We start from the raw sequence: 27,767 nt of genomic DNA on the forward strand, positions 1-27,767 counted from the left end.
AAGCCTCTTGGCACACTAGCACTTTGTGTACTGACATTTGGGAAAAGTCATTAGATGAATGGTGGATATATGACTTCCAGATAATGCAATTCCTTCTTAGAATCTAGACGTTTCCCTGAGCCAATGCTTTGATCAGAGTTTTGCCCGTATGTTCGCCAGCTGCATTATTGAGCGTCATTCACACCTTCGGTCTGAACAGTGGTGCTGAGCCGCTGCAGTTCTTTAGACCGATACTTAATTTTGCCATTTCAGTTACAAAGTTTTGTGTACATTTTTAAGTCCTACAGATACAGAATAGCTTCTCAGTTGCGGGCGGTCTGATCGCTGGGACCACCTTTTATTCCAAGGACGGGCCTGTGAAGAAGCCCACCTGAGCGGAGTGAAGGTCATGCAGGCCTTTTTCCGCCCTAGTCTTTCCCTATAGGACTGCAGAAGATGGCCAAGTCAGGCTGTCTCCCTGAGGTCGAGCCCCCAGTGATTGAGAAGTTATGCTCTATCCTATCCGTAGTGACCAATTCCAAAGCTTGCATCTACCATTGTGTGTGAGGAGCAGCTGACGGACTGCGGAGGCTCAGTGCTACGGTCTTCAGTAGCTTATCTAAACCTTTCAGAGTCATGAAAATGTGTGATACTCCAGCATCTAGAGACGTGAAGTACTAGGCCACGTTCAGTCTTTGGTCAGTATCTTACATCCGTATGTGGGAGCCAAAACCAGGGAAAAGTGTAATAGTAACCCGTCACCAGTAGAGATGAGCGAATCTGCTCGGGTCCCTGCTTACTGAATAAGCTGCAGAGGGAACCCGGAAACCTGGAGCGCGCCGGCTGTTTGGCCCCTCAAAATCACTCTGAATGTGAAGTGCTCATTAATAAAATAGATTGTATCACGTTTGTTCAGTTTAAAAGTTACTGCTAAACAATAGTCAAGTAGGTGGAGCCCTGCGCTGTAGCACATGAAAACTAAAGCAGGGAGAAACAGAGGACAGAAATAAAGGTGTGGATGACGCCATCTCTCATGTCTGTATATGCGGTTTGGTACGTGGTGGATCGTTTTTAACAGCATTGCAAAATTAAAAAGAAAGGCTGGGGCTTGTGTGTGGGGCCAAAGAACAATCCTGACTTGTGTTCTGCTCAGTTGTTGGCTGATGCCGACTGGTCCTCTTATTGAATTTTGGTGGATATTTGATCCCCTGCTGCTCCCATACTGGCCTCTTCCTAGGCTCCAGTGATGAGCTGGCATCGACCATGCATTACAGCCCAAGTGAACAGAAACTGATGAGGACCAGGGAGGCTGCCTGGGGACACCAAGTGGGGGTGACAATACCGGAGTCACGGCATATCTTCAGTAGCCTCCATAACCAGAGACCAGGCTAATCCATCATCCAGCCCACCCTGGAATGATTCTTCCCAGCGCGGCCCAGGGCCGGACTGGCCATCTGGCAATTCTGGCAAATGCCAGAAGGGCCTGTCTGGTCGTGGGCTGCCTTGTTACATTATCAACAGAATTGGTGTTCTCAAGACACCCATACTGTTAAGAGTTGTGACGGAGCACAAATTCGCGGACTCCATCACCTACTTCAGCAGGCCACGGGTATCAATAGAAATATTGGTCTTGTAGTAAATCTTGCTTTCCTCCTTCCAGGGTAATCTATCCCATCTGGTGCTTGGGAAGGGGACAGCATGGGCCTGTGTGATTTCAAATGCCAGGGCTGAATTTCAGCCCCAGTCTGTACCTGCCAGCGCCTGTGCGGTGATTCTTTCCCATTGTGAGAGACCTGTCCTAGAGCAGCGCTGGTGGCCGGGCCGTGCCGGACTGGGCTCTTCTCTGGCTTTGGCATGCTACTCCACCTTTACAGTATGTTTTCTCCAAATCACTTGAGCATTTCAGGTAAATTATCTATCTATCTATCTATCTATCTATCTATCTATCTATCTATCTATCTATCTATCTATCTATCTATCTATCTATCTATCTATCTATCTATCTATCTATATCTGGTTGCAGTTGTGCCCACGTATGGGCAGTGAGAATCGGGTGATGGGCCCCCTTCCAGTCTTACCCTGGTATTTATTTATTCTCTTGTGTTTTCTTTCACTGGTTATTCCTTTAGTAAATGTTTCCCTTCCTGGGGAATCCCAGATTGGTGTGCGGGCAGGTAAGGCTTCTTTCACACTAGCGTCGGGCTCGGCCCGTCGCTGTGCGTCGGGCCGAGGTTCCCGACGCTAGCGTTGTCTCCGCTGCACAACGGGGGCAGCGGATGCATTTTTCCAGCGCATCCGCTGCCCCATTGTGAGGTGCGGGGAAGTGCGGGGAGGTGGGGGCGGAGTTCCGGCCGCGCATGCGCGGTTGGAAAAAGCGGACCGTCGTGAGCAAAAAACGTTACATGTAGCGTTTTTTGCTCCCGACGGTCCGCCACTGCACGACGCATCCGTTGCATGACGGGTGCGACGTGTGGCAATCCGTCACAATGCGTCGCTTCATGTTAATCAATGGTGAAAAAACGCATCCTGCAAACACTTTTGCAGGATGCGTTTTTTCGGCAAAACGACGCATTGTGACGGAATGCAGTTAACGCTAGTGTGAAAGTAGCCTAAATCATTCTGTAATACTAATTTCTAATGGGTTTGCAAGTCCCCAAGCCAAGCAGCCTAAAATGAGTGTGCGCTCCTTACTGTAAAAGCAGCGATGCTCACTGTCTGCTGAGGAAGCGCCACCTAAGCTCAAAGCTATTTTACGGAACACTTGTGAAAAGGTAATCTGGAAAAACTTGTTAGTTGGTAATGGGTCGGTGCGGTGTGCTCGGTGACGTCGGCTGCCCACACTCATGCTTTCACACACAGAACTGTCGGCCATTTCAAGGCTTGGAAAAGTTTGCAGAACTCTTTATAGGAATCTTTGAATATGATTTTCTTAAGTTGCTTTTTCAAAAACTCACTTCTAAATTCACCTACAGTATGTAAATCCATTTTATTTTATGCGCTTAATAGTACTGGTCTTTCTAGAGCAGGGGTCTCAAACACACGGGCCGCATGCGACTTCTCGGCTGTTTCATACGGCCCACAGACACGCGAGCTCGCGTAATGATGTGGCTCGGTCCAGGGGGTCTATATGGGTCTCAGGCCGGGGCACGTGGCTGCTCTATGGGAACCATAATTACTATAAAGTGCAAATTGTAAGACAATATTATTGTATGGAGCCATTTGGAGAACAAATAAAGGAAAAATAACTGTAAAAAAAAATAAATTCAATATAAAGTATTAAAAAATGTTTTGCTTACTTTAGTTGCAAAGTGCACACTTGTTATCGCTACATCCATATTGATCCTTGCTATTAAGGTGTGCCACAACCCATACAATTTATGCCATTTAAAACAAATAACACACTAAAAATATAAAAATAAAATTCTCAAAAGGATTATAGAATAAAACTGTCACTAAAAATGTCATCTCATCTTGCAAAGAATGTGGACTATCAAATTAAACAATTTTCTATATGCGGCCCATATGCCCAAACAAGTTGGAGACCCCTGCTCTAGAGCCTTGTGTATCACTGTATCTAGACCCAGTCTCACCCTTCTCACACAAGTCTCCAAAGTAACCCCAAGATTATAATCAGAACCTTCACTGCCTTTTAAGGCTATGTGCCCATATTGCAGAAATGCTGCGGAAATGTCCACAGCATTTCCACAACTCCCTGCCGTGGGTAAAACGCATGCGTTTCCCGACGTCATCCCAGGTGATTCACGCAATGCATCCGCTGAGAGCCGGGAGGACTCCGGGGGCCATCAGAAGGTAAGTATATCCCTAATTTTTATTTTAATTCTTTTTTTTTTTTTACAGAAATATGGATCCCAGGACCTGCAGGAGAGTCTCCCCTCCTCCAGACCTGGGTACCATCCGCACATGAAGCGCTCACTTTACGCATGGTGGGCATAGCCACATGCGTAAAGTGAGCGTTTCAATGCAATCCTATGGCTGAGGAATCGCCGCGATTCCGCAGAAATAATGTACGTGCTGCAGATTTTACCGCTATGCGATTCCTCAGCGGGAAAATCCGCAGCATGGGCACAGCAACTGCGGAATCCCATAGGATTACATGGGAATGCGGCTTCTAAGCGTTTTATGTGTTTCTGCTGCAGCAGATAACGCGGCAGAAACGCATAAAAAACGCAACGTGGGCACACAGCCTAAAGGCTACTTGTCACCATAGCTTAGTCACCACATGTGAGAGCAGCATAATGTAGATCCAGAGATCCTGATTCCAGCATGAGCCTTGCTGGACTGCTCCCTGTAGTTTTAGTCAAATGAGTGTTTTATCAGCAGGAGATTATCACTAGAGGACTAATAAACCTGCTGTTATGTAGTCCTCCATATTCTTAAGGCTGTTTTCACACACAAGTCTTTTGCTGTCAGTCTCAATCCGGCGAATTTTGAAAAAAAAAAAACGGATCCAGCGAATGTTGTCAGCAGATCATTTTTTTTCTCATAGACTTGTATTAGTGACGGACTGTGATGGATGGTCTCATGTTTTATCTGTCGTTCCCCTGATCCGTCGAAAATTGTTGATCTGGCGGCCGGAGAAAGCGGACAAAGTAAAGTTTTTTGTGTCCGTCGTTTGCTAGAATGGAAGCCTATGGTGCCGGATCGGTCAAATGACAGAATCCGGCGACTGATTCCGTTTTTTTTAACTGAGCATGCTCCGATATTTTTTTTAGGCTCCAATTAGCTGGATCAGCTAGTCGGATCCGGCGAAAAAACGGATCCGTTGCATCAGTTTTTCACAATCTGCGACGGATTGGTTGTTTATCAACATTCGACGGATTGTGACTGATGGCAAAAAACTGATGTGTGAAAGCAGCCTAAGCTTGATGTAACCCCCATCACTGATTGGCAGCTTTCTATTTATACTATGCATAATAGTATTATAATAATTATCTTTATTTTTATATAGCGCTAACATATTCCGCAGCGCTTTACAGACATCACTGTCCCCATTGGGGCTCACAATCTAGATTCTCTATCAGCATGTCTTTGGAATGTGGGAGGAAACCGGAGTACCGGGAGGAAACCCACGCAAACACGGGGAGAACATACAAACTCCTTGCAGATGTTGTCCTTGGTGGGATTTGAACCCAGGACTCCAGCGCTGCAAGGCTGAAGTGCTATCCACTGAGCTACCATGCTACCCACTGGCAGCTTTCTATTTATACTGTGCATAGGCAGAAAGCTACCAATTAGTGGTGTGGGTGGGTTTATTGAGAGGTCAGTATTAGTAGAACTGGTAGATGTGCAGCAGATAAACAGGGACTTTATCAAACCTGCAGAAACAGCCCAGTAACTGATGCATCACTGGAATCGGGGTATCTGACCCTACGTAATGCTGCTCTCAAGGCCCCGTCTCACTTAGCGATTTACCAACGATCACGACCAGCGATATGACCTGGCCGTGATCGTTGGTAAGTCGCTGTGTGGTCGCTGGGGAGCTGTCACACAGACAGCTCTCCCCAGCGACCAACGATCAGGGGAACGAGTTCGGCATCGTTGAAACTGTCTTCAACGATGCCGAAGTCCCCCTGCAGCACCCGGGTAACCAGGGTAAACATCGGGTTACTAAGCGCAGGGCCGCGCTTAGTAACCCGATGTTTACCCTGGTTACCAAAAAAAACAAACACTACATACTCGCCTTTCGGTGTCCAGGTCCCTTGCCGTCTGCTTCCTGCTCTGACTGACTGAGCCGCCGTACACTGAGAGCAGAGCGCAGCGGTGACGTCACTGCTGTGCTCTCACTTCTCACTGTACGGCCGGCAGTCAGTGAGAGCAGGAAGCAGACGGCAAGGGACCTGACGGACATCAGAAGGCGAGTATGTATTGTTTTTTTTTTTTTACATTTACGCTGGTAACCAGGGTAAACATCGGGTTACTAAGCGCGGCCCTGCGCTTAGTAACCCGATGTTTACCCTGGTTACCAGTGAAGACATCGCTGGATCGGTGTCACACACACCGATTCAGCAATGTCAGCGGGGCCTCAACGACCAAAAAAAGGTCCAGGCCATTCCGACACGACCAGCGATCTCGCAGCAGGGGCCTGATCGCTGGTACGTGTCACACATAGCGAGATCGCTATGGAGGTCGCTGTTGCGTCACAAAACTTGTGACTCAGCAGCGATCTCGCTAGCGATCTCGCTATGTGAGACGGGGCCTTTAGACTTCATAGCAAAAACCTTGTGGCAGATTCCTTTTAAAAGCTCTTTTGGTTTGGTGTCTGAAGAGTTCTCAATTGTAACAATTTCACGATTCCCTGGTCTTCCCCATGACAGTGGGTGGTCCCATGACCCCATGCATGCGATATGCATACTTGTGGTCACTAGACTTCACTAAATGGAAGAAAGTGGAGAGAAGCTAGCTGAGTGTAGTCAGCATGTGTCTGCAAGTTGCATGTATGCAGTCAAATGACCAGCCACTCGCATGGGGCATGGTGACAGTGTGCTTATCTCACTATTCAGCAGTCTGCAGTCACACAGCGACTTCAGACTTTTTGTATAAGACCAAACCACCCCTTTAAAATGGTTTTCTTTGAGTTTTTAACTTTTTTTTGTTATGGGGCTAGGAACTTACACGACTTGTAGAATTGCTCCCTGCATGTTCTGCCTAATGCTGACTTTGGAAAGCTCAGAATGGTCATGGACCACCCTTGCCAGCGGGTTGGCTACTTCACTTGTCACCAGAGCAGCTCTTCCTCTTCTACTTTGCTCCGTCGCCCTGTGTAGTGTTTGCTCCTGGGTAATGCAAAGCATTCCTTTGTGTGTGTGTGTGTGTGTATATATATATGTATGTATGTATGTATGTATGAACAAATAGGAGAAACCGGTTTCTCCTATTTGTTCATGCTATTTGGAGCTAAGCGATGGGTCTGGTTGCACACAATATATATGTGTTGCCCCAGACCAAGAAAAATGATTTTGGGATCTGTTATATTATGTATGTATGTATGTATGTATGTATGTATGTATGTATGTATGTATATGTATATGTGTATATATATATATACACGAGGGGCGATCCAAAAGTAATGATAATCAATACTAAACACAATGAATATAGTCAATTTTTTTTTTTATTTTTCTACATAGTCTCCTAACAAGTCTATACATTTAGTCCATCTCTTTTCTAAACTTAGAATTCCCTTCAAAAAAATTCTTGATCTTGACCCTCAAAAAAATCCCTAACAGCGGTTATCACGTCGCTATTGTCGTCAAATTTCTTGCCCCGGAGGTGTTCCTTGAGCCGAGGAAAGAGAAAGAAGTCACTGGGGGCTAGATCTGGCGAATGGGGGGTGTTCCACCAGTTCAAAGCCCGCTTCTTGAATGGTAGCCATGGCAACTGCAGCTTTGTGAGCTGGCGCGTTATCTTGGTGAAACAGCACTCCAGCCCGCAGTTTGCCGCGCCTTTTCTCCTTGATAGCCTCCCGCAATCTTTTTATTTGTTCTGTGTAGTAGGAGCCCGTAATAGTGGATCCCTTCTCCAAATAGTCCACCATAATAATTCCTTCAGCGTCCCAAGAAACGGACGCCATAACCTTCCCTGCTGAGCTTGACACTTTGAATTTCTTCGGCGTCTGCCCGTTTCCATGTCATCGATTGTTGTTTAGTTTCGGGATCAAAATGGTGGATCCAGGTCTCGTCCATGGTCAAAAAACGTGACAAAAAATTTTCCTTGCCTGCTTGGAACTTTTCGAGATTTGCTATTGAAATGTCAACTCGTTTCTTCTTTTGCTCGTCGGTTAACATTTTTGGCACCCGACGCGCGGAGACCTTTCTCATATGCAATTCTTTTGCAAGGATTCTTTGAATTCTGCCATATGAGATCCCTGTGACCTCAGCTACATGCCTGATAGTCACTCTTCAATCTGCCAATACAACTTCAACTTTTTTCACGTTTTCTTCATTGAGGGACGTGGATGGGCGTCCTTCACGATGTTCATCTTCCATTGATGTTCTGCCCAGCTTAAATTCCTTGGCCCAGCGTGCAACTGTGGAATATGGAGGAGAAGAGTCCCCCAATGTTTCCACCAAGTCGCTGTGTATGTCTTTGGTAGTCATTTTTTTCAAGCAGAGGTATTTGATGACAGCTCTGAGCTCGTTTTTTTCCATTTTGATGTTCACTCCTCGGCAGTTCATATTCAAATGAATGTAGCTCCCGGGAATCGTGGTCTATTTAAGTGATTTTTTTTTTCCTGGACTAGTGGGTACCTAAGAGAGAAGAAAACATTTTATTTTAATTTCTGTGTGCAATGGAAATAACCGATTATCATTACGTTTGGATCGCCCCTCGTGTGTGTGTGTGTGTGTGTGTGTGTATATATATATATATATATATATATATATATATATATATATATATATATATATATATATATATATATATATATATATATATATATATATTATAATCTTATTGGGGTACAAAGATAACGGTTTGGTCTACAGGTAAAAAAAAAAAAATCCCAAAACTGAAATTTAAAGCGACTCTGTCACCAGCTTTTTACTACGCCATTTGAGAGCAGCATGATTTAGTTGTAGTCACCCTGATTCTTGCGATGAATCACATACTGGGGATGCTGCTGCAGTTTTTTCTATATAAAATCAGTTTTATCTTCTGCTGATCTAGCAGTTCTCTAAATGCTGAGCTCAGTATAAGCCAGCCCACACCTCTAATTAGCAGATTTCTGCCTATGCACAGTGTAACAGAGTGATGGGAGTGCGGTTATACAGAGCTCATGATTATGGAGGATTCCCTTAAAGCAGGTTTATGAGTCATCTAGTGATAAAATCACTGGTTTATCAACAGACTATCCAAACTACAGCAAGCAGCTCAGTAAGTGACATATTGCTGGAATACTCTCAGGTTAGGTGAAAAAAAACCTGCTGTTAGATTCCCTTTAAATACAAACAAAAATACCCTGTAGGTGCTGGTACCAAAGGTTAAGTGCATTGGCGTCTTGTTACCTGGCCACCTGCATGATACTGTGCTGACTAAAAAATAAGTCCATTAATGTTTACTGTATATGTAGTAGTCCTATCTGGAGCTCTGATGTGTGACCCTCCATCATAGCTGGATGGCAAACACCTTTATGGTGCTCTAAATATTTGGGATGTCCAGGAGCTCCTTACTTGGCATCAGAGCGGCAGTCCTGCTATGTGTATAATATATATATATATATATATTAGATGGTGGCCCGATTGTAACACATCGGGTATTCTAGAATATGCATGTAGTATATTGCCCAGCCACGTAGCATATTGCCCAGCCACATAGCATATTGCCCAGCCACGTAGTATATAGCAGAGCCCATGTAGTATATTGCCCAGCCACGTAGCATATTGCCCAGCCACATAGCATATTGCCCAGCCACGTAGTATACAGCACAGAGCCTCGTAGTATATTGCCCAGCCACGTAGTATATAGCAGAGCCCATGTAGTATATTGCCCAACCACGTAGTATATAGCACAGCCCACATATTATATTACACAGCCCACGTATTATATCGCACAGCCCACGTATTATATCGCACAGCCCACGTAGTATATCGCACAGCCCACGTAGTATATCGCACAGCCCACGTAGTATATCGCACAGCCCACGTAGTATATCGCACAGCCCACGTAGTATATCGCACAGCCCACGTAGTATATCGCACATCCCACGTAGTATATCGCACATCCCACGTAGTATATCGCACATCCCATGTACTATATCGCACAGCCCACGTAGTATATCGCACAGCCCAGGTAGTATATAGCATTGTGGGCATCAAATCCCTGTTAAAAAAAAAAAAAGAAATAAAATAAAATAAAAAATAGTTATATACTCACCGTCCGGAGCCCCCGGATCCAAGCGAAGCGGTTACCGACGCTGCTCGTACGCTCCGGTCTCAAGAGTGCATTGCGGTCTCGCGAAATGATGACGTAGCGGGCACATGGGCGGAGAGACATTCACCTTGAAAGCTACCGTGCAAAACTCACCGGTTGCGACGTTCCAGCCGCTGCGACCTACAATCAGGGCCGCCGCCTTCAGTGTATCAGTCTAGAATGGAGTTGCTCCTGTGAGGCATGATATCAAGGAAAAGGGAGGAGCCTCATGGATTACACCGCTGTGCTCATAACAGGAAGTTGCTGTGCGCGTGTGAGGGGGACAGTGAGAGGAGTGAGGGGGGGGGGACAGTGAGAGGAGTGAGGGGGGGGACAGTGAGAGGAGTGAGGGGGGGGACAGTGAGAGGAGTGAGGGGGGGGACAGTGAGAGGAGTGAGGGGGGGACAGTGAGAGGAGTGAGGAGGACAGTGAGAGGAGTGAGGAGGACAGTGAGGGGAGTGAGGAGGACAGTGAGAGGAGTGAGGAGGACAGTGAGAGGAGTGAGGAGGACAGTGAGAGGAGTGAGGAGGACAGTGAGAGGAGTGAGGAGGACAGTGAGAGGAGTGAGGAGGACAGTGAGAGGAGTGAGGAGGACAGTGAGAGGAGTGAGGAGGACAGTGAGAGGAGTGAGGAGGACAGTGAGAGGAGTGAGGAGGACAGTGAGAGGAGTGAGGAGGACAGTGAGAGGAGTGAGGAGGACAGTGAGAGGAGTGAGGAGGACAGTGAGAGGAGTGAGGAGGACAGTGAGAGGAGTGAGGAGGACAGTGAGAGGAGTGAGGAGGACAGTGAGAGGAGTGAGGAGGACAGTGAGAGGAGTGAGGAGGACAGTGAGAGGAGTGAGGAGGACAGTGAGAGGAGTGAGGAGGACAGTGAGAGGAGTGAGGAGGACAGTGAGAGGAGTGAGGAGGACAGTGAGAGGAGTGAGGAGGACAGTGAGAGGAGTGAGGAGGACAGTGAGAGGAGTGAGGAGGACAGTGAGAGGAGTGAGGAGGACAGTGAGAGGAGTGAGGAGGACAGTGAGAGGAGTGAGGAGGACAGTGAGAGGAGTGAGGAGGACAGTGAGGGGGACAGTGAGAGGAGTGAGGAGGACAGTGAGAGGAGTGAGGAGGACAGTGAGAGGAGTGAGGAGGACAGTGAGAGGAGTGAGGGGACAATGAGAGGAGTGGGGGGGAATGAAAATCTGTAGTGTTGAGTATATCATGTGAAATGTTTTTATGTGCAACATAATCATTGTAATTTGTTATAACAAACCACAGCTAGTTACTGTGTGCGGGCTCTTCAGCTAGTTACAAATATTTCTCAGACTAATGATGTAGTTCCACATTTGTGGTCTTCTCTGGTCTTGGCCGTGGCTTCTGGGAGCATTGGTGCAGTCCTATTTTCTAGTGATTGCATGCCCATCTGTTATCTCACAATTGTCCAATCTTAGGCTATGTGCACACGTTGCGGTTTTTACCGCAGATCCGCAGCGTTTCTGCAACAGTTTCCATTGTGTTTACAGTTACATGTAAACCTATGGAAACCGCAATCCGCTGTGCACATGCTGCGGGAAAAACAGCGCAGAAACGCAGCGGTTTACATTCCGCAGCATGTCACTTCTTTGTGCAGAATCGCTGCGATTCTGCTCACATAGGAAAGCATTGATCCGCTTACTTCCCGCATGGGGCTGTGCCCATGATGCGGGAAGTAAGCGGATCATGTGCAGATGGTACCCGGGGTGGAAGAGAGGAGACTCTCCTCCAGGCCCTGGGAACCATATTTGTGTAAAAAAAAAAAAAGAATTAAAATAAAAATTAATGATATACTCACCTCTCAGCGCTGCACGCGGCCGTCCGGTCGCAGGGTTGCTGTGCGAGCAGGGCCTGCGATGACGTCGCGGTCACATGACCGTGACATCACGAAGGTCCTTCTCGCACAGCATCTTTGGAACCGGACCGCCGCGTGCAGCGCCGAGGAGATCGGGACGTCAGAGGGTGAGTATAACCATTTTTTAAATTATTTTTAACATTACTATTGATGCTGCATATGCAGCATCAATAGTATAGGAGTAAACCCGCAGCAGAAACCGCAAAACAAAACGCGATAAATCTGCAGGGATAACCGCAGCGGTTTTGCCCTGCAGATTTATCAAATCCGCTGCGGGAGATCCCGCAGAGGACCCTCCCTACATGTGCACATAGCCTTACATCGTGTGTCAGAACATGTTCTGTGAATGATCTTAACATGTTGTTATTCCAGTGATCTGCCCGGGCCTTGTGTTCAGGAATAACCAGATCAGCTGCATTGTTATTGCTTGTAGCTGACCTCCGCTTGCTTGGCTTTTCTTTTCAGAAGCGGCCATGTGAATGCCATGCATTGCGCACAGCGCGGTGCCTAGTGAGTAAGTGACACGTCAGTGTTCAATCATTTCTTTATTTTGGACTTGCATAGAAAGTATTTACATAGCACCACCATGACGGCAGTGACATGGGTTTGCCTTTGTCCTAAGAGGTACAGGAAACACAAGTAGAAAGTTTAAAGGGAATCTGTCGCCACATTTGAACTTTTCTAAGCTATTAACCCCTTAATGACCACCAATACATCTTTTTAATGACCTGCGATATAAGAGAGTAGCATCCTCTGACAACTGACAATCAGCTGTCGGCTGTCCACTATAGCTGACAACTTGCTTCATCAGCCACATTAGTGTTGGCACCGACCATGGCTGTTTAACCGCTTAGATGCTGCTGTCAATAGTGACTACAGCATCTGAATGGTTAACAGAGTGTGGGGTCTCTTCAACCCAATTGGCACCCTGAGATCTTGATTGTGTGGTCCTGATGTTTGCCATTGCAATTCTCCTTCTAAATAGCGGCCTTAGAGTCTGCCGGCTATAGTAACATGTTCAGAAGTTACTGACGTTTAGGTGGTAAAAATACACTTTTTCCATTTCTGTCATGCCACTTTGTATTGATTCCTGAAAAGCACCTGAAGGATTAATAACTACCTGAAAGCAGTTTTTTTTTTTTTTTTTTTAAGTATCACTTTTGGGGGTTTCCATTATATAGAACCTCCAAAGTCACTTCAAATCTGGATAGGTCTCTAAAAAAAAGTTTTGTAAATTTCCTTGAAAGAATGAAAAATGACTGCTACATTATTAAACCTTCTAAAATGCTAATAAAATAACATTTTACGAATGGCGCTGATGTAATGCCGACATGAGGGAAAAGTTATGTAGTGATTTTTTTGTGTGATACGACTGTCTGGATTAAAGGGATAATCATTCAAAGTTTGAAAATTACAAATGTTTTACATTTTTTGTGTGAAATTTCTGATATTTTTATAACAAAATGTAAAACTTACCAACTTAAATTTACCATTATCATAAAGTATAATGTATCATGAAAAATCAGTCTCAAAAGCAATGGGATATGTTGAAGCGTTCCAGAGTTTATGTAGCAATAAGTGGCAGATGTTAGATTAAAAAAATTGACCTGGTCACTAAGGGGTTAATATGGGCATACAGGTTATAGAATGGTGAAAACAGTCCTCTGTGTGTGTCTATTGTCAGACATCTTATTGTTGAGAAATCATCTTTATCAATTCATATAAATGACCTTTTCCAGGAATAGGTGGATTACAATGAGGGCAATCTGGTCTACCGCCCGAGGCTCCAGGGGGGCCCATGGCTAGATTACCCTCATGATAATATTTTTTGAGCTACCATCAGGGGCGCTTATCACCAGCAGGGAGAGCTCCTATTGGTCCGTTGCTGGCAGTAGAGAAAATGAGCGTACCTGCTGCCATCACCTTCTGACTCAGCCGGAGTGACGTCGTTATCGCACGGCGGCTTTGTTTACCATGTAGGCATCGGCAAGAAGAGGAAGGGGCAGAGCTGCAGGGGATCGCCAGGAGAGGTGAGTTATTTATTGATTTTTCCCTTTAAACGAATCAATTGAGATGGTGGACGGGTGAGAACAGTATGTTATGAATTGGGGTGAGGGATGGGTGAGAAGATATTACATTTTAATGAACTGGGTATGTAAAAGAGAGCATTGCATCCTGTATTGGGGTATGTGGCTATAATAAATTGGGGTATGTAATTGTAATTTTAAGATGACATGTAATGGGTTGGTTGAGGACACAGAAAAGTGACTGGTAATGAATTGGGGGAAAAAGCCCAGGGGCTGATTAATTTATATTTTTATTGGGCAGGGAAAAGTAACTAATTATAGTTAGTGGGGATCAAAGTGGTGTATTAATTTATACCTTAAGTGGTGGGTTGCACAATGGCTAATTGTATATTAACTAGAAACAGGCCCGATGCTATTGCATAGGGAGTGCAGTGAAATGAACATCAGCTTCTAGCGGTATTCAAATCTGGCGCCAATACCGCTAGCAGTTGATTGGTCACCAGCCTTTGCGGGGATTCAAATCCCACGTGGCACGCTCATTGGCTCAGCCGGTGGCGGCTCAGCCAATGAGCGGTGCCGCACGGGATTGAAATCCCGTGGCTGAGCCATTGAGCGGCGCGAGATTCAAATTCCCATCCAAAGCTGTGCAGCACCGCACAGCGCCTTGGCAGGGGATTTGAATCCTGTGCAGCACCGCTCATTGGCTCAGCCTGTGGGGGATTTGAATCCTGCGCTGCTCATTGGCTCAGCCGGCGGCAGCTCAGCCACTGAGCGGTGCCACGCCGATTTGAGCGGCGCAGGATTCAAATCCCCCGCCAAAGCCGCGTGGCACCGCTCATTGGCTGAGATGCCCGCCGGCTGAGCCAATGAGTGGTGCCGCGTGGGATTTGAATCCCCCGCCAAACTTGAGCCAGCGGGCGGCTCAGCCAATGAGCGGAGCCGCACTGCTTGGGGGATTCAAATCCGGCGCGGCAACGCTCATTGGCTCAGCCGGCGGGGCGGGGGATTTGAATCCCGCGGCGCTCAGCCATTGAGCGGTGGCGTGCGGCTTGGCGGGGGATATGAATCCCGGCCACCATATTGGAATACCCATAACTTGGGCCTACTTCTGTGCCCTGGTGAGGGCCGAGCAAAGTTTAGGCCTTAGGAAAATTCAGAGTCCCGACGCGTGCTCAGTACAGTATGCTGCCCACAGTAGTTGATGCTTTGTAATTTTCATAAGCAGAAAGCTGCCAACAATGGATGGTGGCTAGAGCTGCAGCAAATACAACAATAAATGGCACGTCTCTAGCATGGGGCTCTCTGGCCTTGCTTTGTCCTGTCCTAAAATAGTTTATGCTGCACTTAGTTTCAATCTAAACCGCCTCTTAAGATTAGTGTCAAGTGTTACCATTTCCATTGCTCATGTGGGAAGGGATAGGGGGACCTTTTGCTGCTGAGATTTTTTGTTTTTAAGTAGCAAACCTTATGCCATATAGCACGGAGCACTGTCAGTCTATTTATAAGGCCGTGTATTACTCGGGAGCTTTGTACATATGTTTTCATGAGCACTAAGAAGATTATCAGTCGAGAAGAATTAACACAGCTTACTAGCACTTCTTTTTTCCCTCGCTTCTAGTCTAAATGTGCAGCTTGTATCCTTTGCTTACTTTATTGGTCCCTTGATACTTCTCCAATTATACTTTATACATTTACTTTTCATTTTTCCATCCAACCAAGCAGTAGTCGTTTTCTAGAAAACGTTCTGCCATACACTGTTCTTAAAAGAGCAAACTTGAGTGTTCCTTACCCTCCCAGGCCCAGCGCCTGCTTTCCACCGCTGCCTCGGTCTGTTTACTACAGTGCAGCCAATCAATGTGCTCAGTGGCTCTTCCTTTCTAAACTTCAAAGTGTTTGATGGCATTGCTGTTGTCTTCATGTCACCACTGCAGCCAAACGGAGACTGAGGCACTTTGGGGTTTTCCTACCCTTCTTCCGAGATGCATGATTTTTTTTTTTGTTTGTTTGTGAGTCCACATAATGTGTTGTTTACAGGACGAGATATAGTTTTAAGTGACACCATTTTTTCTTTTTATTCATAAAATGTACTTAAAACTGTGAAAAAAAAAAAAAAAAATCCAATTTGGTTGGTTTCCGCTATTTTATTTTATTTTTTTTTACATTTGCTGTATTCATTGTGTGGAAAAAAAATTACCAAGCAACACGATTCATCTACGGTAGTTAATATGATTACAACAAATTCAAAGTAATGCAGTTAATACCGTAATAATAATAATAATAATAATCTTTATTTATATAGCACCAACATATTCCGCAGCGCTTTATAGTTAAATAGTTTCAAACACAGCTTTAACAGTAATACAATGATTAAAGCAAAATAAGACGACCCTGCTCGTGAGAGCTTACAATCTACAATGAGGTGGGGGAGATACAAAGTACAGATGTGTATTTACAATGATGTATGTACAATGATGGTCCAGCCATCTTCAGGAGGTGGGGGGTAGATGGAAGTAGTGAATGGGCTACACACACACACACACACACACACACACACACACACACACACACACACACACACACTGACTTTGATTAGGGAACGTGATAGACCGCTCTGAACACGTGTTTTGAGTGAGCGCCTAAAACTGTTCAACTTGTGGATGGTCCTAATATCTTGGGGTAGAGCATTTGAAATGAGGGAGGAGATGTAAGGGGGTGCCGCACTGTGGAGAGCTTTGTGGGTGAGAACAAGTACTTTGAATTGGATCCTACAATGAATGGGTAGCCAGTGTAACGACTGGCGAAGAGCGGACACGTCCGACTAACGATTAGCCAGGTGGACGACCCTGGCTGCTGCTTTAAGGTTGGGGCGGGAAAAGTTGAGTAAGAGGGAGGCCAACTATCAGAGCGTTACAGTAGTCCAGGCAGGAGTGGATCAGGGCGACGGTGAGGGTATTTGTTGTTTCCATGGTGAGAAAAGGGCGGATTCTAGAGATGTTCTTTAGGTGTAAGCGGCAAGAGCCTAGCAAGAAATTGTATATGGGATGTGAAGGAGAGATCGGAGTCAAAAATAACACCCAGACAGCGCGCCTGCTGCCGGGGTGTTATTATGGTGCCACCCACGGAGAGGGAAATGTCAGATTTAGGGAGGTTAGTAGATGGCTGGAACAGAAGAAGTTCAGTTTTGGAGAGGGTGAGTTTCAGATAGAGAGCGGACATGATGTTGGAGACTGCGGACAGACAGTCAGTGGCGTTCTGTAGTACAGCGGGGGTAAGGTCAGGGGGTGACGTGTATAGTTGTGTGTCATCAGCATAAAGATGGAACTGAAAGCCAAATCTGCTGATGGTCTGTCCAATTGGGGCCGTGTAGAGAGAGAAGAGAAGGGGATAAAGGACTGAGCCCTGAGGTACCCGACAGTGAGAGGAAGAGGAGATGAAGTGTGTTTTTTCTATATTTTAGTAATTAAAATCTGAACATTATTAAAAAAAGAAAGAAACATGTTATTATAATTGGAATGGGGAATAAGGGTTATTTGAATGTTTCCATTTGTTTTATTAAATATTAATAACTTTTTAAGTTACTTTTCACTTCTGTTTTTTCGCGAGCCTTTGGTCGCTTTTACTATTTAATGAAATACTGCAGAGTTACAGTATATAGGAAAAAAAAATTATGTGCAGTACAAAAAAATGTCGACAACTGGGACTAGACTAGAGTATGACCGCTGGCTACAGTGTCAACCCTTCGTAGCAACATGATGGTTCTGCGGAAAGGAGGGGTGGGCAGGTTGACGGTACCCCATAACGGATTCCCCACAGGTGTTGTATTTCTTAAATGCCTCTGTTAGGGTATGTGCACACGTATTCATGGCCACTGCGGATTTTTCCGCAGCAGTTTTGATAAATCTGCAGGGCAAAAACGCTGCGTTTTTGCTGCAGATTTATCGTGGATTTACCGCGGTTTTCACTGCGGTTTTACAACTGCAGTTTTCCATTACGGCAGCATCTCAGTCTATCACCCTACCGGTGTCCTCCTCTCTGCTAATGACCTGAGATTAACATCCTCAATAATCCGATCCTCCCACTCCCGTCTCCAAGACTTCCCACGTGCTGCACCAATTCTTTGGAATGCACTACACAGGATAATTTGATTAATCCCCAATCCCCTCAGTTTTAAGCGTGCCCTAAAAACGCATTTCTTCAACTGGCCTACTGCCTCAACAAATCAATCTAACTCTCCCTGTGTTGCTCATTGAAAAATGTCTTCATAACCAGGTTCCTCGTATCATGTTCTCACATTTTATGCATTTAATAGCCCTCTGTGTCTGTACTGTTACATATACAGGCTGATAACGGTTCATGCAGCATTACATGAACACCCGATTTCTTACATTATGGCTGGTCAGAACAATGAAAGTAATTATCATCCACCTTTCGTGTCTCCCCTATTTCCTCATAGATTGTAAGCCTGCGAACAGGGCCCTCACTTCTCTTGGTATCTGTTGATTTATGTAATGTTATGTAAGTTATGCTGTAATGTCTTTTATTGTCTGTACAAGTCCCCCGTAAAATGTAAAGTGCTGCGGAACATGTTGGCGCTATAGAAATAAAATTCTTATAATAACCGTGGCACTTAAGTGGTTAAACAGCAGGGGTTGGACTTGGCTCCATCACTGCTGGTAGAGGCTTGTGTGGCCGTGTAGCCATGCATGGAGTGGGCTCAGGGGCAGAACCCAAAGTAACACGTACTAAGGTACATTCTAAAGGTTCCCAAAGTTCCCACAAATGGTCGATTCTGGTAAGCATCTTGGACTTCAGCCATCACAAATGTTACAGTGACAAATGAGTGCTATAACTCTGGCATGGGAAAAGCTTACTGCAGCCAGCTGTTTGCTTAGTGGGAAGGTTTGTATGAGCAGACATTAGTGTTTTAATCCCAGTACATAGACAGCAAAACATGATGACATGTCTGTTTTTCTTCATCTCAATGTCTTTCCTATGGCCTTGGCATTGAGCTTGTACTTTAGTAAGGGTAGGTTGTACAATTATATAAAGGCTTCAATCTCTCGGCCAACGCAGCACACACAGCAAAATGGCAGACGTCTGTCTCCATGCTCCATAATAAGTATGTCACGCCGTGGTTTTTTTTTTTTTTATTTTTTTATAATTTTGGTGGGAGAGGTGGGGGGGGGTTAAAAAGTTTTGAGTCTTTTCTAGGATTGGTCTACTGCCCCAGGCTTTGTGGCTTGCCTGGGCCTACTGCCTGGGGTCACATTAGTTTTGCCTCTGAAATTGTAGAGGATAGCAGTCATCTGATATGAAGCAATCAGACGTTGAGGACACTTCAAGATATTGGGTTCATTTGTTTTCTGTTGCCAGTTCATGGAATGCTTGTCTGTAAAAGGGGGCTACGAGAATGTGCTGCAGGTGGGCAGAAGACAAGTCAGTGTTTCTAGTTTAGATGTGGAAGTTGCCACAAATTGTGGAGAAATTGGCTACGGCCGAGTCAGGATGGGCAAGTCTGTACCAACAGAATGAAGCCTCTTCCTTCCAGGCAAGTAATTTCTTTGAAGCTGATCCTGAAATGAAATGAATACCTCTTATTATTGAGGTGAGCCAGTTCCACACTACCCACATAGGCACGGGAGGGCACAATAATGCTCCTGAAGCCAGAGATGTCCTGCTCAGTAACAACTGCAATGAAATAATGTTTCCGCATAACTGGATGTACACATTAACTAGAAAACCAAGCAATCAGTTGTATCTGGGCCACCACCGTCTTACGTCTGCCACAGAGCGACATGGCGCCACAAACCCATATTACTGCTCTGGTATTTGATCCTGTGTAACCAGTTCCTGTAAGTGTTATTGGCAAGGAGAAAAGCCAAACTATGATTTCAACCGTTTTTTTTTTCCTACAGGAGGACTGGAATGAAATTGGCGCAGTAAAGAAAAGAGATCCACACAGCATCAGTGAAGAAGAGAGAGCTCAAAATTTGGAAACTCTACCACCTGGTAACATATCTTAAAACATTTTCTTTTGCCCAGAGCAAAGCATAGCACTAATATAGCTTCAATTGTGAACAGAAAAAAATAATAGTTTCCATGAATGCATGTAGTAATGCTTTCAAATTGTTGGTGCTTAAAGGGAACCTGTCACCAGTTTTGTCACATAGCAGCTAAAATATCCTCTTACTCAGCGTCTGCGCTGCATTCGTTAAATCCTTATATAAACTCCTGACGCGCACTTCTGCTTTTTGGCTTTTCCAACAATTGGGCAGAACATACTGCGCAAGCGTGAGACACGATTTGTCTGCGCAGGTGCGAGCTATTTCACGGCAATAAGGATGACGCAGGAGGCATCATCCATGTCAAGGACAGCGAGCAGCAGCTAGGGCAAGATATAGAGAACCGAAGCCACGCTCATTGGACCAGACGGACCCAGTTAGCATACAGTACCAGATAAATTAGAAAGGTTTTTGGGGCTATACAGGGAGAGTCATAAGGATTTAGGGAACGCGGCGCAGATGCGGAGTAAGATGATATTTTTAGCTGCTAGGTGACAAAACTGATGACCCTTTAACCATAAGTATAATACAAAAGTATGTCTTGATGATGATTGTTTTAGGCCACAGAAGCTTTGAGCTTAGCGGTTTAGCACCCTAAATGGTAAATGCAGTCTAAAAGGGCATTAACAGATAATGGGCTCCTTCTGTTGGGCCATGATCATGTGTGTGCTTATGGCACCTGGGGGTAACCGAACTACAACGATTTTCAAATTATCCTGCAAATTGGATTTACCGTAAGTGCCATAAAGGTGTCATTTATTTATTTTTTTTAAATGGCCTCATGGATGATATTGTGTCTCGGGGCTCTTTCAGTCACTGAAATCCGTCTCAAATGCCTGCAATAATTAGTTTTCCAGGTGAGCCCAATAAAGGAAAACTACTTAAGGCCGGGGTCACACTTGCGAGTGTCATGCGAGAAACTTGCTTGAGTCTCACCCATCAATACCCGGCAGCGCTGGCACACAGGATCGGGGTGTTCACCTGCATAGAAATACAGGCAGCTGCATGCTCTGGTCCAAGTGCTGGCAGTAGTGCCGGGTATCGATGCGTGAGACTCAAGTGAGTTTCTCGCATCACACTCGCAAGTGTGACCCCGGCCTAAGAAGGACGTTGCACATTAGTAACCAGGCCACAGGTTTTAAACAATATGGGAAAGACAAAGGAACTCTCTGCTGCCAAAAAGCATCAAATAGTTTATTGCCTTGGACAAGGTATGAAAACATTAGATATTTTATGAAAACTTAGGCGTCATCATCACTGTGATTTGTGGCTCACACAGAGCACAAAGTTGTTTGTGCAGATAAAGGTATAATGAGGAAGGTTTCTGCAGAACAAATTAATCATGTTAAGAGAGCAGCTGCTATAATACCATTACAAAGTAGCAAACCGGTCTTTGATTTGAAGCTGCTGGTGTTTCTGAAGCCCTGTGAACCTCAAGGTGTAGGATCCTCCAGAGGATTGCAGTTGTCCATAAACCTATTATTCGGCCATTTCTAAATAGTGCTTACAAGCAGAATCTGATGCAGTGTTCCGAGATGTAAATTAAGTTTTTAAAACAGTCTTGTTTACTGATGAGTGCCATATAACTCGAGATGGTCCAGATGGGATATAGTAGATGGTTGCATGGCTACCATGTCCCAACAAGGTTGCAACGTCAGCAAGGAGGTGGTGGAGTTGTGTTTTGGGCTGGAATTAATGGGGAGAGAGCTCGTAGGGCCCTTTAAAGTCCCTGAAGGTGTGGAAATGACCACGGCAAAGTATAAAGAGATTTTGACTTGCCACTTTCTGCAATGGTATAAAAAGCGTGCCTTACTTGGCAACATCATTTTCATGCTGACAATGCACCATCTCATGCTGCCAAGAATACCTCTGAGTCATTGGCTGCTATGGGCATAAAAGGAGATAAACTCATGGTGGTGGCCACCATCTTCCCCTGACCTCAACCCTATAGAGAACCTTTGGAGTATCATCAAGCAAAAGATCTATGAGGGTGGGAGGCAGCTCACATCAAAACAGCAGCGCTGGGAGGCTATTCTGACTTCATGCAAAGAAATACAAGCAGAAACTCTCCAAAAAACTCACAAGTTCAATGGATGCAAGAATTGTGAAGGTGATATCAAAGAAGGGTTCCTATGTTAACATGTAACTTGGCCTGTTAAGATGTTTCTGATTGAAAAAGCTTTTGATTTCAGTAAATGTGACCTCATCATGCTGCAAATTCTACAAATTTTCAGTTCTTTACAACCTACGAGGGGCGATCCAAAAGTAATGATAATCAATACTAAACACAATGAATATAGTAAAAAAAACAAAATTTTTTCTACATAGTCTCCTAACAAGGCTATACATTTAGTCCATCTCTTTTCTAAACTTAGAATTCCCTTCGAAAAAAATTGTTGATCTTGACCCTTAAAAAAATCCCCAACAGCGGTTATCACGTCGCTATTGTCAAATTTCTTGCCCCAGAGGTGTTCCTTGAGCCGAGGAAAGAGCAAGAAGTCACTGGGGGCTAGATCTGGCGAATAGGGGGGGTGTTCCACCAGTTCAAAGCCCGCTTCTTGAATGGTAGCCATGGCAACTGCAGCTTTGTGAGCCGGCGCGTTATCTTGGTGAAACAGCACTCCAGCCCGCAGTTTGCCGCGCCTTTTCTCCTTGATAGCCTCCCGCAATCTTCTTATTTGTTCTGTGTAGTAGGAGCCCGTAATAGTGGCTCCCTTCTCCAAATAGTCCACCATAATAATTCCTTCAGCGTCCCAAAAAACGGACGCCATAACCTTCCCTGCTGAGCTTGACACTTTGAATTTCTTCGGCGTCGGTTCGTCTGCTCGTTTCCATGTCATCGATTGTTGTTTAGTTTCAGGATCAAAGTGGTGGATCCAGGTCTCGTCCATGGTCAAAAAACGTGACAAAAAATTTTCCTTGCCTGCTTGGAACTTTTCGAGATTTGCTATTGAAATGTCAACTCGTTTCTTCTTTTGCTCGTCGGTTAACATTTTTGGCACCCGACGCGCGGAGACCTTTCTCATATGCAATTCTTTTGCAAGGATTCTTTGAATACTGCCATATGAGATCCCTGTGACCTCAGCTACATGCCTGATAGTCCCTCTTTGATCTGCCAATACAACTTCTTCAACTTTTTTCACGTTTTCTTCATTGAGGGACGTGGATGGGCGTCCTTCACGATGTTCATCTTCCGTCAATGTTCTGCCCAGCTTAAAGGGACTCTGTCACAAGGCAATCTTGCCTTACGCAGGCGTGTACTATGGAGGACAGAGAATGAACTTCAGTCCAATATTGCAGCCAGCATGCAGCCAGCGGGTAAGGAAAGGGTGAATCAAACACCCGAAAACCCCACCCCTATGGCTGAAAATTGTTCTCTCCAAATTCAGGTGACAGAGTCCCTTTAAATTCCTTGGCCCAGCGTGCAACTGTGGAATATGGAGGAGAAAGTCCCCCAATGTTTCCACCAAGTCGCTGTGTATGTCTTTGGTAGTCATTTTTTTCAAGCAGAGGTATTTGATGACAGCTCTGAGCTCGTTTTTTTCCAATTTGATGTTCACTCCTCGGCAGTTCATATTCAAATGAATGTAGCTCCTGGGAATCATGGTCTATTTAAGTGATTTTTTTTCCTGGACTAGTGGGTACCTAAGAGAGAAGAAAACATTTTATTTTAATTTCTGTGTGCAATAGAAATAACCGATTATCATTACTTTTGGATCGCCCCTCGTATAAAATGTTTGGAGACTCTGCTGTGCATAATAATTTGGAACAGTGCATTATAAGGTTCTTTTTAGTTTTGAAAAAGATCCTGTTTCATTGGGAGGTTTGTCTGATAAATGTGATTGATGATGATGAGAACGTTATTCTGACTCATTTGCATCAGCCATTTAGGAAAATCGGCGAAAAATAGCATTTATAACATGGTGTGTAGTCCTAAAACCTGTAGTAGCCTTTTAGGGCAAATAATTTCTTTTTCCTTTTTAAAAAGATTTCCTTTGAAAAAGTCCGTCTTTTATATCAGCCTTGACAGCTGTAAGTGACTTGTTAGCACAGTTTGCATTGTGAAATCTGGAGATGGGTCCATTGTAACAGCCATTCCAGCAAGATGCCAAAACCAAAATAACACATGTACTATCAGAAAACAAGAGACGTCAGGTTTGGTTATTTTAAAGTATAGCTGATACGTTCCTTGTTAGAAGCAAAGGCCCTGGCATTCATCCGTTCTCCGGGCAATGTTTTCTAATGATTTGCAGCAACATTGCTTGATGGCAAATCCTCCATCTTTCTTTGACGGCCTTTATCCTGTCTCTCGGGTAGGCCTTCTCCATAGTACTTCTACTGTAATTGCTTTGTGGATCATTTTTACATGTTTCTGATCCCCATCAGGTAAGGTTCGGTGGCAGGATTTTGATCAAGAAGCTTATGTTGGGGTTACTGCAGTTCGGCCAGGTCAAGATGCTTATGCACGGAACAAATTCAATCAAGTGGAAAGTGACAAACTACGTATGGACAGAAGCGTTCCTGATACAAGACATGACCAGTAAGTGTGTGGAAAAGTCTGTAAAAAAAAAAAAAAAACCCAAAACTTGTTTTATCCTGAACAGTTTTCATGCAGCCGTGTGATTGAGATTCTGAGGTTTTTTGTTTGTTTAATTTTCACATAAATGTTTGTCGTTGACTTAGGCTCACTATTTCATCAATACTGGGTCAGTGGCTTCATTGTAAAGTTGGCCATACATACTGGCTGATGGCTATTGGCTCTAACCGTCTGAGTACTAGACAAAGCCTTTAAAGGTAATCCGGCAGTAGGATCAATCCTTCTAAGCCATCTATATGGGCATGCAGGTCAAAGGTCATGATGTATGCAATCCGATGTCTTATTCCAGAGAAATCCACGTTTTTCTTAATATGTAAATATGTTCCTATGGGCTGGACATAGATCTCTCTGAAAATCTACCTCCAGAGTTTGTTAAATAAAAGTGGGCAATATGCGTTTGAGCCATTTAGATCAGGAGATCAGACTGTCAGTTATTAAATGTCTCACACTGGTGAAGCAGTTTGTTAATTTAAAATAATCTCTGGAGGTCGATTCTCTGGGAGATCAGTGTCCGCCCCATAGATCTCAACAGCTCATTTACATATTTAAGAAAAACATAGATTACTTTAGTGTAAGACATCAGGTTTAGAGATGTGCAGCAGATAAAACAAGGAATTTATCAAAATCACATCAAGCAGCTCAGTAAGTAACGCATCACTGGAATTGGGGTCTCTGCCCCTACATTTTGTAGCTGTCAGATGGGGTAGCAAAAACCTGCTTACAGATTGCTTTTTTCTGTGGCTTAAGACTTCCGAATATCTGATAACAGAAACCAAGGTATCATTTTTTCGGCTTCCAATGACCTGTGTGCCCTTATACGAGGCTTATGGGGATTGATACTGCTGACAGATTCCTTTTTAAGTTTGCATCAAAATTCAAACAAACATTGGAATTGGTGCCATTTTGTTTCCTCCTGGATGCATTCATTTCATATGATGTTTCTATATAAATATTAACGATGACGTGGTCATTTGAGAACAAAGCGCACGTTTGATAATGCTGCAAAGTTTTTTTTAAACTTTAGAATGTAAGTGTTATGCACATAATGAGCTTATTTGTACAGTAACTGTGGTGATAGACGGGGCCTGAAAACGCCCATCTGCTTGGGATCCGGTAGGTTCAGCTTGGCAACGCCAGACAGTGGTGGCTATTCCTCTTGTTGCATCTTTGCTCTATTTGCTTTAGTAGCAGTTTCTCACCCTGGGCTTATCCCTGGCATCCTGCTGCAATTGGAATACACAGGTTACATCACATTGCCGACATCTCTAGTTCAGGATACTAGTCGATGTATTTTTTTCTGTGTATACCACGGTGGTCTAGGGCATGGAAGAGGTTAATGCTTGGTTCCTTGGTGACCTACGTCAGTTTGGTCATCTGTTTCAGAAGGTGAATATTGTCTCTTTGACATAAAGGTCCTTTTATTTCCAGCCCTGATCATACACGAGGGGTCAGCCAAGGATGCGAAGGCTCGTGCTGCTGTCATGGCTCCGTCACGTTGTTCTCTGTATGATATGTATAGTGGCTCAAGAGTAGTCAACAATATGAGCCTGGCAAAGATAAAGGGTCTGCAGTTCTATCCCTCGCCCATCCCTAGAAATATCCGAGGGTATGCAGAGGGAGTGGGGGTGTAAAGGAAATGATAACTGCTGTGCCACAGATACAAATGGTTTATGTTGCTAATAAAGCTCCGCAATACCCGGTTGTTCTTCCTATTGATTGTCTCTTTTGCTCAAGTGTAAAAGTGACAATCATAACTCACTCATGGTATAAAAACTTTACAATTTTTGTAATTGGTAAAACATGACCTGTGTGCTAAAACAAGAGTTCTGCTTTGTTGTAGTGGGTTAAGACCAAAAAATAGAGAACAAAAAAAACACTGATTATAATTTGATTATTTGATGCTTGCCGCAAACAAAAAACAAAAAGAACCGGGGTCCAGAGAATACATTTCAATATTTACAGTATTTTAAACCTAGGTGCTGGGACCTCGTTCTTCTTGAAATGTTCGCTGTATCCTGCAAATATTTAAGGCCATGACCAAGCAGAAATGCGGGCGGACCTGCTGCTTTGATCTATATATACTTAATGGCTGTGACTGATCACAGGGCGAGAATCTTTCTATTTGCTTTTTTTTTTCTTTATTTGATGTTATCACCCTATGTGGCATTCGGCTTTCTTTCATGACCCCTCACACTTAAGGTACCTTCACACTAAGCGACGCTGCAGCGATATCGACAACGATGCTGATCGCTGCAGTGTCGCTGTGTGGTCGCTGGAGAGCTGTCACACAGACAGCTCTCCAGTGACCAACGATGCCGAAGTCCCCGGGTAACCAGGGTAAACATCGGGTTGCTAAGCGCAGGGCCGCGCTTAGTAACCCGATGTTTACCCTGGTTACCAGTGTAAATGTAAAAAAACAAACACTACATACTTACATTCGCGTCCCCCGGCGTCCGCTTCCCTGCACTGTGTAAGCGCTGGCAGTAGCAGGGCACAGTGGTGACGTCACCGCTGTGCTTTGCTTTCCGGCTGGCACTGACAAATTCAGTGCAGGAAGCTCTGAGCAGCAGCGCGGACGCCGGGGGACGTGACAGACATCAGAGGGTGAGTATGTAGTGTTTTTTTTTTTTACTTTTACAATGGTAACCAGGGTAAATATCGGGTTACTAAGCGCGGCCCTGCGCTTAGTAACCCGATATTTACCCTGGTTTCCATTGTAAAACATTGCTGGCATCGTTGCTTTTGCTGTCAAACACGACGATACACGCCGATCTGACGACCAAATAAAGTTCTGAACTTTCAGCAACGACCAGCGATATCACAGCAGGATCCAGATCGCTGCAGCGTGTCAAACACAACGATATTGCTATCCAGGACGCTGCAACGTCACGGATCGCTGTCGTTATCGCTGCAAAGTCGTTTAGTGTGAAGGTACCTTAAGGCTAAATAAAAAGAAAGCAGATACTATGTAGATAGATTTCATATATTGCGCGTTCTAAGCTGCACAGCCTGTTTGTTATTTGTACCCATGTATTGCTTCTAAAAGAATTCAAAATGTTGGGAAATCAACTTTTATTAGATGAGTGTTGACATTGAAGATAAGCAAAGGTAATTCTCTCCTTATCTAAATGTGAACGGTGAATTATTACTCAGTGGATTTGTTATCCGATTTCACAATACAGACTAATTATGTTACAGCTCATAGGCCTGATAAGGATCCTGTGGTAACAGTCATAATTTTTAAGGGGGTTGTCCGGTGAAGACCGGTAAGTACGCAGTCCCTTTGTGTGACTGCAGACTTATGAATGC

General features: G+C 44.6%; 1 protein-coding gene across 1 annotated transcript in view; it reads left to right on the plus strand.

Annotated features, from left to right (window-relative positions):
• The window catches only part of GALNT2 (polypeptide N-acetylgalactosaminyltransferase 2), a 183,102-nt gene that overhangs the window by 5,540 nt on the left and 149,795 nt on the right, over window positions 1–27,767 (plus strand). Inside the window, exons 2-3 of the mRNA XM_077283219.1 lie at window positions 19,715–19,808; window positions 24,248–24,401. Coding sequence (XP_077139334.1) covers window positions 19,715–19,808; window positions 24,248–24,401 — 248 coding nt within the window. The remainder of the gene's footprint in view (window positions 1–19,714; window positions 19,809–24,247; window positions 24,402–27,767) is intronic.

The sequence above is a fragment of the Ranitomeya variabilis genome, chromosome 2, assembly GCF_051348905.1.
Source record: "Ranitomeya variabilis isolate aRanVar5 chromosome 2, aRanVar5.hap1, whole genome shotgun sequence".
Taxonomy (NCBI): domain Eukaryota; kingdom Metazoa; phylum Chordata; class Amphibia; order Anura; family Dendrobatidae; genus Ranitomeya; species Ranitomeya variabilis.